The sequence below is a fragment of the Podarcis melisellensis genome (genome assembly GCF_964234715.1).
Source record: "Podarcis melisellensis genome assembly, chromosome: 6".
Lineage (NCBI taxonomy): Eukaryota > Metazoa > Chordata > Lepidosauria > Squamata > Lacertidae > Podarcis > Podarcis melisellensis.
Window position 1 is genome coordinate 50664236 of NC_138538.1, and position 13718 is coordinate 50677953.

At 45.6% G+C, this 13718-nt stretch overlaps 2 protein-coding genes across 3 annotated transcripts in view; both read right to left on the bottom strand.

The window, feature by feature from the left end:
• The window catches only part of LOC309372713 (selenoprotein Pb-like), a 32182-nt gene that overhangs the window by 15193 nt on the left and 3271 nt on the right, over positions 1-13718 (bottom strand). The gene's annotated exons all lie outside the window — the stretch shown is intronic.
• Positions 122-13658, bottom strand: MUTYH (mutY DNA glycosylase). Of its 2 annotated transcripts, XM_081916513.1 has the most exons (17): positions 13218-13658; positions 12465-12580; positions 11241-11362; positions 11091-11130; positions 9711-9784; positions 9543-9584; positions 9236-9307; positions 8276-8389; positions 7420-7517; positions 6529-6673; positions 5825-5912; positions 4403-4597; positions 3266-3408; positions 1986-2147; positions 1539-1586; positions 878-1024; positions 122-630 (listed from the first exon to the last, which is right to left on the bottom strand). In XM_081916513.1, exons 2-16 carry the CDS (start codon positions 12571-12573, stop codon positions 908-910), a joined length of 1569 nt encoding a protein of 522 aa, XP_081772639.1. In that variant the 5' UTR covers positions 12574-12580; positions 13218-13658; the 3' UTR covers positions 122-630; positions 878-907. The 2 variants fall into 2 exon arrangements, with proteins under 2 accessions (XP_081772639.1, XP_081772638.1); XM_081916512.1 differs by having other exon boundaries at positions 122-1024; positions 13218-13655.

Consider the following 13718-nt stretch of genomic DNA (forward strand, 5'->3'; position numbering starts at 1 on the left):
TGTGCAGGTATCAACATGCTAGTACAATATTTAAGGTTGTGTGTGTGCCAATTGTCAACGCTACAGTGTGAATAATACAATCAGTTAAGAAGAAGAAAGCATAACTAAATAACCGCCACAGTAAAAATTCATTAAAATTTTATTAGCAAACCCACAATTAAAACAGGACACTGCATGTACTGAAAAACAGTTTCATCTGTGAACTCCAGCAATTGTGGCATCTAGTACAGCAGCAAAACACTTTCTTGACTACGGATGTGAGCAAATGGCAATTGCATAGTTAGTTGTCCTTGAGAATAAACTAGCTCTAAGAAAGCAACATTTAAGAAGGATGCAGAAGAGACATTGAGTCTTTTTGCTTAGCATCCACTGGAGAATAAGTCTTTCAGTCAGCCTGCCTCATATACTTTTTTATAAAGTCCATTTTACTGCAGTGTGGCACACCAATAAACTCTGAACTCCTAGGAGCCACTACAGCCACACTTGTTTGAATTGTGCCCGTGTTCTGTATTGGAGTGGAAGGGGGCAATGTTAAAGTCACAACATCCCCATGATGCCCTCATTGCAGCCACCGTGTTTCATTCCAGTATGACCACATCCTTGCTGGAGATCAGTCCCTCATCTCCGAAACTAAAAGGTAAGGCACATCTGATGAACGGTAATGCAGACGAAACAACTGGACTCATCCCACTGCCCTGAACTCTAGTAAGATTATGGAGCTTAGCACTGTTTACAACAGGCAGGCACACCTCACTGCCTGGGTAGTGTCATCCTAGGCAAGAATCTTGAGACCTTTCGGTGATGCTCATTGAGAAGGCACCAATCGGGCTTCCAAGTGTTGGACAAGGTTGCTAGGAGTGGAATGAGGTGTACTCACGTGAGGTCAGGCAGAGCACAGAGACTGCCATCAGTCCCCGGGATTTGTTGCAAGAAATGAATCCAGAGAAAGTTGCCTCTTGGAAAAACTACCTTCTTCATGCAGGGTCTGGCTGGTGTGTAGGGAGTCCCGTTTCCTCTTGACAATCTGTACAGTCACACATGCATATGCATTTGACAGAGAAAGCACTGTGGCCACCTCTAAATCCCATCCTCTTGCTTATAGGGCTAACATTGGTAAGAAGGGTGGAGACAAACCAGCAGGACCCACCCAGTGTGGTTGGAAGGGTGTGCAGTTGGCAAGCCTCAAACTGGTGGCTCCCAACATGCAGGACCAATGATGGAGCTCAGTAGACAGAGGGGCGAGATGTGGTTCCCTGTGGAAAGCCCTCCCTTCAGATGTCAAGAAGATAAAGAAGTACAAAACTTTTAGAAGACATCTGAAGGCAGCCCTGTATTGGGAGGTTTCTAACACTTGATGTTTTTATTATGTTTTTAGATATGCTGTAAGCCACCCAGAGTGGCTGGGGAAACCCAGCCAGATGGGCAGGGAATAATAATAATAATAATAATAATAATAATAATAGTACTTCTAGGAACATGATTGGAACTGCACAGAGAGAGGTAAGAGCTGTTCAGCTCTAGCAAATGGATGTCCTTACCTTGGCAGTACTGATTGTAGGGCTCCACTTTTCATAAGCTTTCAAGACCTGGAAAAGTAGGACACTCCACATAACACATCTAGCACCATAATGAATACATGGTGTTGACTCCATATGAGGGGGCAGATTGCAACTGTTTATGTACAAAGGTGTTTTTAACATATCAGCTGCCCCCTGGAACCACTGATTGCTTGAGCCAGAAACACAGGGACAGTGTGAAAGAGGAGACAGAGCACACGTAACAAGAGAAGCAGCTAAAAGTGGGCCAAGTGTATCCCTCGCTAGAAAGCTATGTTCAGTCATACTTCCAGCTGCAGTTAATGTTTGCCTTTCCCCAGAAGCTGGGGCTAACATTCCATGCTGTTGCATCACATGCATCTCTCAGGAGAAACTGACATGTGGGTCCATTGGGAAACTTGAAGCAACCAAGCTCTAGATTCTCAGTACCTTCTTCATGGCTGTGGAGATGGCAGAGTTGTGGAATTCTGTTTCGGTCACCCACCGGGATGCTGGCAGCTCCAGCTCCGCATCCCAGTTTCCTTCATCTTGATCCAGATTCAAAGAGTAGATCACATATGTTTGGCGGATGTGGGAGAAGATATGGAGAACCTGGTGAAGGAGGTGAAGATATGTAGATGTGGTTAGGGAAGGTGAGAGATGCCGTTAGGTCAGAGCATCCCTTCCCTCCCTACCTTCTGGCAGGTGAGAAAGACAAGTTCATTGGGAAAGAAGAAACCCAGCTGCAGCCTCATAGAGGGAGGCTGGGCTTTACACGAAGACCTGGGAGCTTCTCCTTCCCAACCTTCATTGTTTCAGGACAAGGAGCTGCAGGTACATAACCTACTTGTCTGTGGGAGTGAAGACAGGGAAGAAAGCAGAGGCTGTGCTCTAGGACTAGGACAGGGGCGCAGGCCTGGAGGCAGACTGCAGTTCTCCAGGCTTCTCTTCCCAGTCGCTGAGACTCACACTAGGTTGTGCTCCTTCCCATTCCACACCCCTCCCCAGTCATACTCCTCCAAGTGTTTTTGCCTGCCTGGAATGTGGCCTTGAAGTTCAATAATGCTCCTGGCCTGCCTGGATGAAAGTATGTGTGTGTATGTATATTAAAACCTGACTTTTGTTTGGCTGGAATGTAGCCTGCTGGCATCCGTCTGTCTCGGGAGATAATGGAGGAGTGCGCCTTTGGGGGTCAAGTAGTGCACTCCACTTGTCAAGTGATGCTCTGAGCTCCAAGCAACTATTGAAGCAGGCAGACACTGGGGGGCCAGCACTTTATTGACTGGGGCTGCCAAGCTCAAGACGGGCAGTAGCTGACTAGCGAGACATGATGATCTCTCCCACCTATGGCATAATCTGAGTGATAATCTAAAAATAATCTGAGGGCCGGATGGCTGGAAGTGAGATTTAATTCAATCCTGACAAATACTGTTCCAGATATTCATGGGGGCAGTAATTTCATTGCCAGCTATTTAACTGCAAAACTTTCCATCTGTCAGTTACAAAATAGAACAACTGTCTTCCCCATCAAACCAGCTTCATGCATGGCACACATCCTGAAGGTTTTGTTTGGCAGTTAATAGCAACAGAGATTCTGATGCTAATGCCACCCCAGGTTGTAGGTTGTAAATCCTATGCAAGGGGAGGTGGTGGCGAGAGGGGAGGTTCTCGCTGGAGAGACACTGTATAAACAATGAGCCAATTCTGCAGGGGGGGGGGGTCCAATGTACCTCTCCAACATGCTGCAGGCGTCTTGTTGCCACGTTACTACCAACCCAGGCCTGGAGGTGATCTGCCAGCGCTGCTTTCTGCCGCTTCTCCTGCCCTGACTCAAGGAGGAGGCTTGGAAACTCCCAAAGCCCTGCCAACAGACCTGCAAGAAAATGTACCGTCACCAGCACAAGCTGATATTGTATCGTAGTTAAGAGCCTGAGTTATGAGCTAGAAATCCCTGGTTCAAAAAATCATCTTGGGCATAAAATTTGGTATCCTCTGGAAAAGTTACACATTCTCAGCCATATCTAAAAACCTGGAATAATATGTAGCTACTTAATAAGGCTGTCACAGAGATTCCTGAGATAATGTACACAAAACACCTAGGAAATTCTCTAAATAAATACTGTGTTGTCAATATCATATTTTAAACATAACCACCCTCTATCAGGCATACAAGACATGTATTTAGAAAACACTGCTTCCATAGTAAACGAGCAGTGCTCCTAAGGTACATGCCTACGTCAGGGCTGAGTGCTCTCTCCCTTGACTAGTGCAGGGGAAAGTAATGCCTTAAATAATTCAGCTGGTTTTCTTTTACTTCAACTGTGGCATGAATTTTTCAACAGCTGAAAAAATGCTCAATAACAGAGACAGGTCCGGGTGCCAAGGGTATCTATCTATCTATCTATCTATCTATCTATCTATCTATCTATCTATCTATCTATCTATCTATCTATCATCTATCTATCTATCATCTATCTATCATCTATCTATCTATACCACCCTTCATCTGAAAACCACAGGGTGGTTCACAACATAAAAATACAAAATGAGAACACATGATAAACAAAAACAAACCAATAACCCTCCCTCCCACAATCACATTTTAAAGACCATAGAACCTTAATCAGCCAAAGGCCTGGTTATATTGAAATGTTTTTGCCTGGCACCTAGTATAGCAGCCTGGAATGGACTGGCAGATAAACCTGACCCATCTTGCAGGCATCTGTTTTCTGCAACCACTAGCTCAAAGTCATAAACTTGCCTCAACATAAAATTGGAATGATCACTGACGTGGGTGGGGTAAAGGAGTTGGAGATGTAACAACAAATTTTCTAGGCATGGTAAGCCTCCCTTTTTCAGACCATTACCTGTGCTAGGTCTCTGCACAATAAGGTACTCTGGTTTCCCATCACTGCACTTTCTCTGTAGCACACATGTGGCTGTGCACTCGATCCTGGGCTGCTTCTTGGCAGTTTTCCTGGGGAAGTTCGTCACACCAAGGCTGGGATCCCATGGCTCTGAAGGAGGCAGGCAGAGGGAGCAGCTCCCTGTGGTGGCAGCGGCTACAAATCAGAAGAATGAAACAGATGAAATGCCTGGCTCTGAACTGCTGGCAACAGGCAACAGGCAACTGTCTGCAAAGCATCTTTGCGGGAGGTGGCCTGTTCTAGGACAGGAAGACCTGGCTTGCTAATGAAGCCAGAGTTAAATCAATGCTGCCCATTCCATGGGGGCAAAGCTGACAAATGTCAGTTCACAACCAAACAAGAAACCATTAATCTCACTGGAAAATAAATAAATTCTTCAGTGCAGCCTGAACTACACACCTAAACTGAATTTGAGCCAGTCTAGTCAATAGCTCTATGGTGGGAAACCTCCAGTCATCCAGGTTTCTCTATTGGACCCTCGGAACTCTCCACAGGTGATGCTTCTCATGGCCTCCTCAAGTGTCTCAGCCTGGCAGGAATGTTCCCTGAACTGTGATAATACATTTTGCTTGCCTGGCTGAAGGATAGAGTCGTTTCTGTTACCCGTTACAGAATGTAGCACTTGGGGTGAAAATGTTTCCCGCCTCTGATCTATCTGTAGGCTCTATGCAATCACATGTGTGAAAGAGATCAATGAGTAGTCATTTACTAGGTTCTCATAGATAAACCTACACAATTCAAACAATAGATTACCAAAAGCAGAGAGCAAATATGGTACAAAAAATTACCTGCAGGGGAAATAAGATACGTCAGAGGAAGGATTCAGTGCTCCTCTGCTTCTCTACCAGAGAGCTTTTAGGGACAGACATGTTTAAAAATGAAATTTTGCCATGCATTTGCCATAAGCCTAAGGCAGCATACAAATACAAGCACAAAATACATCAGATTGATAATTAAAATGCAATTAACATACTAAGGGTGGGTTTGTTTGTTTGCATTTTAATGATTATTTTTATGGAGACCTCATCAAAAACCATTCATCACAGCAACACTCTCATAAACCATCACAAAAGCCTGCTCAAATAAAAAGGCCACGTTTGCTCCTTAAAAACGGATCTGGATTTAGTATGTTTGGTTTTTTGTTGGGGAGTCGGGGGGGGGGGGCTTAATTTGCTGGCTACAGAAGATGGCTGTGATTCTTCCCCCACCTTCTTGTATCTACTACCCTGATTAAGAAGGGCTGCTGGTGGAATTGGGAAGAGAAGGTAGAGATTTGCTGGAGGTCGAGATCTGAGAGCTTTCCCACCTTGTAAAAACTTCAAACCACCAACCTGGTAATGCCAGGTCTTCTCAAGCGCTTACCACATTCTTCTACATCCAGCACCTGGGGGCACTTAGAAGCAGGTTTTCCTAACAGTTTCTTGGCAGAGGCTGCCTGCTCTTTTTCCACCTGCAGGAAAAGGTTCCAACCATCAGTGAGCAGAGAGGTGGGGGACTGTGCAAGTACCTGAGGCTTCTTCTAGAACTCCCATGTCCTCAGTCTTAACATCAAGCTATATGCTGACATTAGCCATGATTCCAAAGTGGAAAGCAAACTCAAGGACAGAATAGGATGCACATCTGTGTTGTATATGCAACATTTTAAGAAAAGAGATGCAAGTGGGCCTGGTTATGTGAAAGGAACTAGGAAGGACCCACAATTTAGAATATGATTAACTGAAGACATTATAACGAAGCATTAATAGGTGGCTTTGTTAGACTGTATTTCTGCTTAGGAAGAAATCCAAACATATGAAATTGAACGAACTCCGAGGGAATTTATGTGCACCACAGCATTCCTAAACACACTTACTAGGGAGTAAGCACCACTGAACAAAGTACTTCTTAGCAGACATGCAGAACTCCCATACAATGTTTGTGTGGTATGTGTACAAGGAGTGTTAAGTTTTTCAGGGAGCTTTGCAGAAAATGGCTCTTCTTTCCCAACAGTTCATAATAATCTGACTCCACAGCAAAACACCAGAGCATGGGGAACAGCAAAGGGTATAAAGGAGGAGCTCCCTTACTTTGTGGTGTGCTCTGCAGTGCTGCTTCACGGGACACTCCATGCACCGTGGGGCCTTGGGAGTGCACACAGTTGCCCCCAATTCCATCATTGCTTGGTTAAAGTCACCAGGATAGGATGGGTCCACCAGAGTGTGTGCTAAAGCCCTAAGAACGACAGCAGCCTACATTAGCAAGCATAATAAGTCTTTCTAAAGCAGCAGCTTCAAAAAACAACAACTCCTGAGCTTTCTCGACCTACAACCGCATTGATGGGAGAGAGCTGAGAGTGAAAAAAGGAGACAGAGAGAGGTGCTAGTTTTGCACAAAAACTGCCCTGGGGCTGCCAGCTGTCGCTCTGTGTTGTAGGGAAGCATTTCTTAGGGAGGTGACTACCTACTCCCTAACTTTAGAGTGGGCTCTAGAAACCAGCATTCTGTAAAAGCTCAGCAAGCAGTAATGGGGAGTTTCCAAAAGATAAAGAGCAGCATTTCTAAATTCTCTGCCCTCTTCCACTCTTCACAGCACCTAGCTCTTCTGCCTGAGCCAACAAACATTTAGTTAGGACTCCCATTGATTTGAATGGAATTTTCTTACAATTTTCTCACGCCTACTTCTCTGGGTGTGTGTACAGCTCCTGGTTTGCTGATTGAACTGCTAATTCACTATATTTTTTACCTTAAGAGTTCAAACTCAGCAAGGGGAGACCAACTGCAAGTCCACTATATGCAATTAGGGATTGACTGTGAACAGTTGAGATTTTGCCAGGACGTGTTGTCCCCAGTTTGGATATCTGATGGGGAAGAAGGAACAAAATACTTTTATCTTCCAAAAGCTATTGTCCTATTGTCCTTTCCTGACTCTCAGGTCCTAAAGCTAGGCTTGCACCATCCCAACCCCATTCCTTCCCTTACCAGAGTCTGTCAGCAACAGATGCATTGGCAGGATCAGCACCAATGGCTCGTGTACGGCACAAGACCCGAATTACGTTCCCATCCACCACACCGGTCACCTGGATGCATTGGACAAAACAGCAACCCAGCTGTTACTGCACTTGTGACAACTTCTGCTCCAGCCTCCATTAAGGGCTGCTGACAGAGCTACTGAAGAGCCCAACTAGGCCACAGAGGGCCCTCTGCCTGCATCAGATTCACTCTGTGAATCCATGGAAAGTTGAGATTACGTAGTGGTTAGGATATCAAGTATGGTTCAGGAAGTCTTTGGTTTGAAGCAGAGTGCACAGAGGTACATTGTTTAGTGGCTTAGATAGTAATGTCTAGTGACTATATTGAATTCTGTATTAATATTTGTTTCTCTTGCCAGACACCACCTCTGTATGGTTTGTGTTTGTATTGTACAAAAGGAAGTTACTCTTTAGGACTGATGACCAAGACTAGCCACAATTTAGTCTTTCTTCCAGTCACAGGGTTAGAAAAGTATCGATACTCTTTCTTTTCATTTATACAGGTTATGAAGTCATGCCATACAGTGCAGAAATCTAAATTACACACCACTTCCTTGGCTGAGATCTTCCTATTTGTTCCTACTTGTTCTAGCTCTAACAGTGAGGGAAATAGTAGCCAATTCACTGTTTTTAGGGGCAGCAAGGGAAACACAGGAGTGAACAACAGCTGCAAAGGGAAAGGAGATAAGAAAATGTCTAGCCCTCTAGATTGACTAAGGACTTAGAATCCCAAAGCCAGGTTGGGTAATATTCCTTTGTGCATATTCCTAAAGCAAATCTGCCCACTCAGACTGCAACCTCATTACCTGACCAAACGCTATGGATGCAATAGCTCCTGCAGTGTACTTTCCAACTCCTGGCAACTGCTTCTGCAGCTCTTCTGCTGTCCTGGGCATATGTCCTTCCATCTGTGACACCAACTGCAAAATAAACCCAGTTGAAGCAACACAGGGACATCGTCACTCAAAAGTACCACCTCTGGTGGTTCTTAGGCACACCGTTAAAACTTCCAACATCCCTTTAAGGTGTCATGATCCTGGAGTCAGATTCCCCTTCTTCAGGGGATGAGGTTGAGGACTCTGAAGCAGGAGGGGAAAGGGAATGGAGGGCCAGCCCCAGAAGTACTTCTATCTGATGAGCCTGTGAGGGCAGTGTTCCTCCAGCCAGAGAATGTGGCACTGCTGTCCTTGGAAGAAACTATTGCAGAACATTCCTAGCCCCCTGCTCTATTGCAATAGGAGTAGGTTGGCTTTCACTGAAGAAGCACTTGCCTTTGCAGATGGGGCTAACAATTGGGGTGGCCTTGCTGCCACTATATAGGGTTCAGTGACTGAAACAGTATCAGAGCTCCATGTTTCTATAGCACAACCTGAGCAGCTCATTAAGAAGAAGGTGACCTTTCTGGTGATAAGATATCATGAGATGAAAATACTGCCCATTGCCTCTTGGAGGAAGGGTGGGATACAAACATTAGGGGATTTTGGATATACATTTCCTACAAACTATGCCCTCAGTTTTAGGAAGCTACTCAGCTCAAGAGTAAACCATTTGGGGTTTCCCACCTTGCCATCTAATAACACTTTGCTATTCCAACCTGAACTCCCAATTAGACTAGTTAGTACAATAGCTACAGTAGCTAGTTATCTTGCACCTGGTTCTTTCCTAAGTGGCTATTAGAAAATCTTTCTTTCTGTAAGCACAGGACATAAAGGGAACTATCTTCTTGCAAAAATGCCTTGTGTCTTGACCCACTGCCTATAGAGTACCTTATGTGCACCTTCCTGGAGTCGCTTCCCTCGGGAATAGTAGCCAAGCCCTGCCCATAGCTCATTCACCTCCTATTTCCAAATAGAAAGAGTTAGAAAAAAAATATTAGACCAGACCAATAATGAATGCTTTTGCTTAGTGTATTTTTTTTGCTATTTCATTTTTGTGGATTTTTTGGGTATTTCTGTATTTTTTTTAAAAATGTATTTAAATCCTTTTTTTAAAGTGGGGTGGAGAGCAAAGCTGCATGTTCCATTCAAATATTCATGCATGAACACACACAAAATATTGCATTCTCATTCTTACCTCTAGTGAAGCCTGAGCCAGGTCCTGCAAGGTTGGCCATTTCTGTATCAAAAAGGAAAACAGGGACTTATTTACAAGGTCTCCAAAGCACAATGGATCCAAGATCCAGGATTCAGGAACTAATGCACAACAGAGCATGCCACAGAGAGAAAAGGATCTCAGCATCACCTGCATCCAGCGATTGTAGTAGTTGATCACTGAAGCCACCTGGGTCTGCTGGAGCATTATCTCCGATACCCACACTGCAGGGACAAAGAGAAAGGAGGTGCATCAGGCATTCTGATACCTTCCTTGTTCTGCATGGCAAGTGGGAGGGGATGTGCTGCTCAATATACCGTATTTTTCGCCACATAGGGCGCACTGGCCCATAGGATGGACCTAGTTTTTTTGGGGGGGGGAATAAAGAAAGGTTTTTTTGGGTGGGAAAAAAGAAAAAAAATTATTCCCCCCCCCCAGGCACGGGGCTGGGGTGGGGGAAGCCCGAGCTTCCCCTGACCCCAGTCCCCAGAACAGGCAGCTCTCCACAAGCCTTGGGAGACTGGCACGACTTCCCGCCGGGCTCCCACGGCTTGCGGATATCTGCCTGAAGCCCAAACCAGGTCGGGGAACAGCGGGATGGCGGCGCTCCGCCTCCCCGCTGTCCCCCGAGCTTGTGGGGCTGACGGCAGGGAGAAGTGCGCTTCTCCCCGCCGCCAGCCTCCAAACCAGGTCGGGGGACAGTGGGAGGGCGGCATTCCGCCTCCCCGCTGTCCCCCGAGCTTGTGGGGCTGGTGGCAGCTCTCCGCAAGCCTTGGGAGACTGGTGCGACTTCCCGCTGGGCTCCCACGGCTTGCGGATATCTGCCTGAAGCCCAAACCAGGTCGGGGAACAGTGGGATGGCAGCACTCCACCTCCCCACTATCCCCCGAGCTTGTGGGGCTGACGGCAGGGAGAAGTGCGCTTCTCCCCGCCGCAAGCCTCCAAACCAGGTTGGGGAACCGAAGCCCAGGGTGTGCTGTGCAGCGCGCCCCAGGCTTCGAGATGCAGGCTGCTATCCGCAAGTCTAGGGAGCCCGACAGGAACTCCCGCGGGCTCCCAAGGCTTGCGGAGAGCTTCCTGAAGCCTGCATTCGCCCCATAGGATGCACACACATTTCCCCTTCATTTTTGGAGGGGAAAAAGTGCATCCTATAGGGCAGAAAATACGGTACTTTAAAGGCAATTGTAAGAGGTTAAGCAACCTTTTTATATCCCAGGGGGACTGTTTAGCTGGAGATAACTAGTTCTGTATGCGGTTCTATTCTGCACCTTAAATATTACACTGCTGCCAAAAGTCAAGTGCCATGATCTGACTAGGGGATCTCTAGCAACGCAGAACACCAATGTCCTTAATTGGACTAAGGAGCCACAATTCAAAGTATTTTTCTCAGCAGTAAAACCGATACCACCACATTGCTGCTACCACTAGGACAGTGTTGTGTGCAGCCTGTGGCATTTATCTCCAGAGCACCCCTGAATGCAGATAGATGGCAGGAATCCCAGCAGAATTCCTGAGGGTTCTTGCTCTCACCAGCATACGCTCGTCTGTCAGCATCCTCTTCACTTGCAGCCTGTAGAAAAGTGAACAGGGGACTTTAGGGAACAGGACACAGCAAAGCAATTGTCTCTCTCTTCTGAGATATTTCTGTGCATCCTAGAAGCCCAGCACAATATGCCATACCAATTTCCTCCAAGGAAGATCTCGTTTGCATTTGTTGTACCAGGTGAGCAGCCTCTTCCGAAACTCTTTGATTTCAGCTGCATTGCTGAAGTTGTGGAATGGAGACTGTTGGCTGGGCACTCCTGCAACAAAGAGAGGCCAGTTACAATTTTTGCAGTGGCAATTTCTATTGGGTTGTACAAATATACATGGCAGTGGATAAACCTGTGCTGCGCCAGAGGGGAATATGTATTTGATAGACAGTTGAAGAACAGCAGTCCTACTGGCATACCCCTCTACAAATATTTCCCAAAGATCTGCTCTTTCTGTTAACCTCAGAAACATAAGTCCTCAGCAGATATCTCCTTTGTCCATGTCATTCTTCCAGGGCTGGGGAAACCTTTTTCAGCCCAAGGGCCATATTCCCTTCTGAGTGACCTTCTTGGGGCCACATGCCAATGGTGGGCAGGGCTGGAGACAAATGTGGGTAGAGAGCAATGGATGTGGATTTTTACTTTTGTGTAGTAGGCTACTTTCTTACGCAATCAAGCATTCTTCTCTATGTTCCATCCAACTCAAGCAAGAAGCATTTTCCAGAGTTCAAGGACACATTCTAGCCAGCAAAAACACTTAAGGAGGATGCAAAGCAGGGCTGATGAGCAGCGGGGCTCAGAAGGTTGTGTGGTCTGGGGAGGGTCCTATGGGCTAGACAGAGATCATTGGAGGATCATATTGGACCCCAGCCTGGAAGTTCCACATTCCTGTATCACACAGATTCAAAGCAGGAAGATGAGCCCCTATGACGGCAAACTAGACAACAAGTACCGTATCTGCTTATGTCACACTATTCTAAAACAGAATACTTTTCTGACTCTACAAGTTTCAATTAAATTTCTTTTAAAAATAAATTTGAGTCAAAGAATGCTACAAGAACGGAGGCAAGGAAGGTACAATTTTTCAGGTTTTGTGTTGTTGGCCAAGCATCTCTAGACATTTTCTAATTCCTTCATAAGGAATACTCCATCTATCCCAAAGCCAGTTTGTGGAATCAGTGATGCATTAAATCTGAGATATTTGTAACTTCAGCTTCTGATTCAGTCTTTGAATGCATAGCCAGCTAAAAAGTTGAGGGGAGTTCAATAGCTGTTACCACAAAATAACTGATCCTGAAAAGAGGTTCAAACAATTCCTTTCAATTTTCTTTCATCCTACGCTGACGAAAAAATCTTTTTGTAACCCAAGCACCTTTGTATAGTGTGGTATTTCCTTCACATTTCTTCAGCGATTTCTGTTGTTTCGCAGTGTTCCTTTGTATTCCTAGCTTGCTGCGTGTTGCCAACTGGAGTTTGCTCATTGCCAGCCTAGAAAAAAAAAAAGTACCACTGTCAAATTATATTTCTCTTCACCATCTCCAGATCCAAAATTAGCAAAACATAGAACACTCTATACAGTAGCCTGTATTCCACCAAGGTGGCAAGATGTGAATAAGAACTATGAATATAAATGCTGACAATATGGATATACAGAACTATAGGGGAACTGAAGAGTGATATAAGAGGCCTGCCTTTATTACTTACTCCTTAATAGATGTAGTCTACATATACAAGAATAGACAGAATCCTGAGTTTCTGCAATAGATTGCATCACTTTATATATATACTCTTTGAAACTTTTTGAAAGTACAAAATTTGAAAGTACAAAATTTAACACATCAGAGAGAAAAGTTATACACGGGTCACTCCCTTGTTGTGCTAGTTTTCTATCTGCAGGAAGCTCCCAGCTCCCCAATAGGGGAGAAATGCGGATCCTTCATCCGTAGCCTGAACTGGTATGGTCCATTCTACCACCTCAAGTTTCTGTAACCTCACCCGCTAAAACCAAAGGGCTCGACTCCTCCTATCACATGCACGAAGGAATATGCACACTAGGGAGTGTTCTACGCACGGTCATACTCACAACGGCGTTATTAGAGAGACAGGCCACGAATAACATCCCTACCTTCGTCTCTTTGTTGATTTCTTTCCGCGCGTCCAACTCAGAACCTCCTTCTGACAAGCGTGGAGCCAATCAAACCGAAGCACAACTTCACCCCGGCAAGCGGAAGGCTCGCAAGGAAAGGGGCTGACAGCATCAAGCCAATCGGCGTCAAAGACGGAACAAAAACTGAGTCACAACGACCAACTTCCTGGTTTCTTTTGGCGCCATTTTCGTCCAGGGTTGAAGTGAAATGTATCCATAGGGGCAATGCAGCAAAGCTAGGATTTTAGCGTTAACTGGGATTGGGCAGTAAAAACCCGCCCGTGCTGTTCCTAACATTTCGTGTAGAAAATGTGTAGTTTCAACCATTCACAACATCCCTGCAGTGTAGCGCACCGCGGATGTTGCAAGTTAGAAGTGGGGCTGTGGTCAAAAGCGAGTGAGTGAGAATGAATACAGTAGGGAACAAGAAGGGGGTAGTTTACAGCACATTGCAACTATGTCTACTCAGAAGTAAGTCCT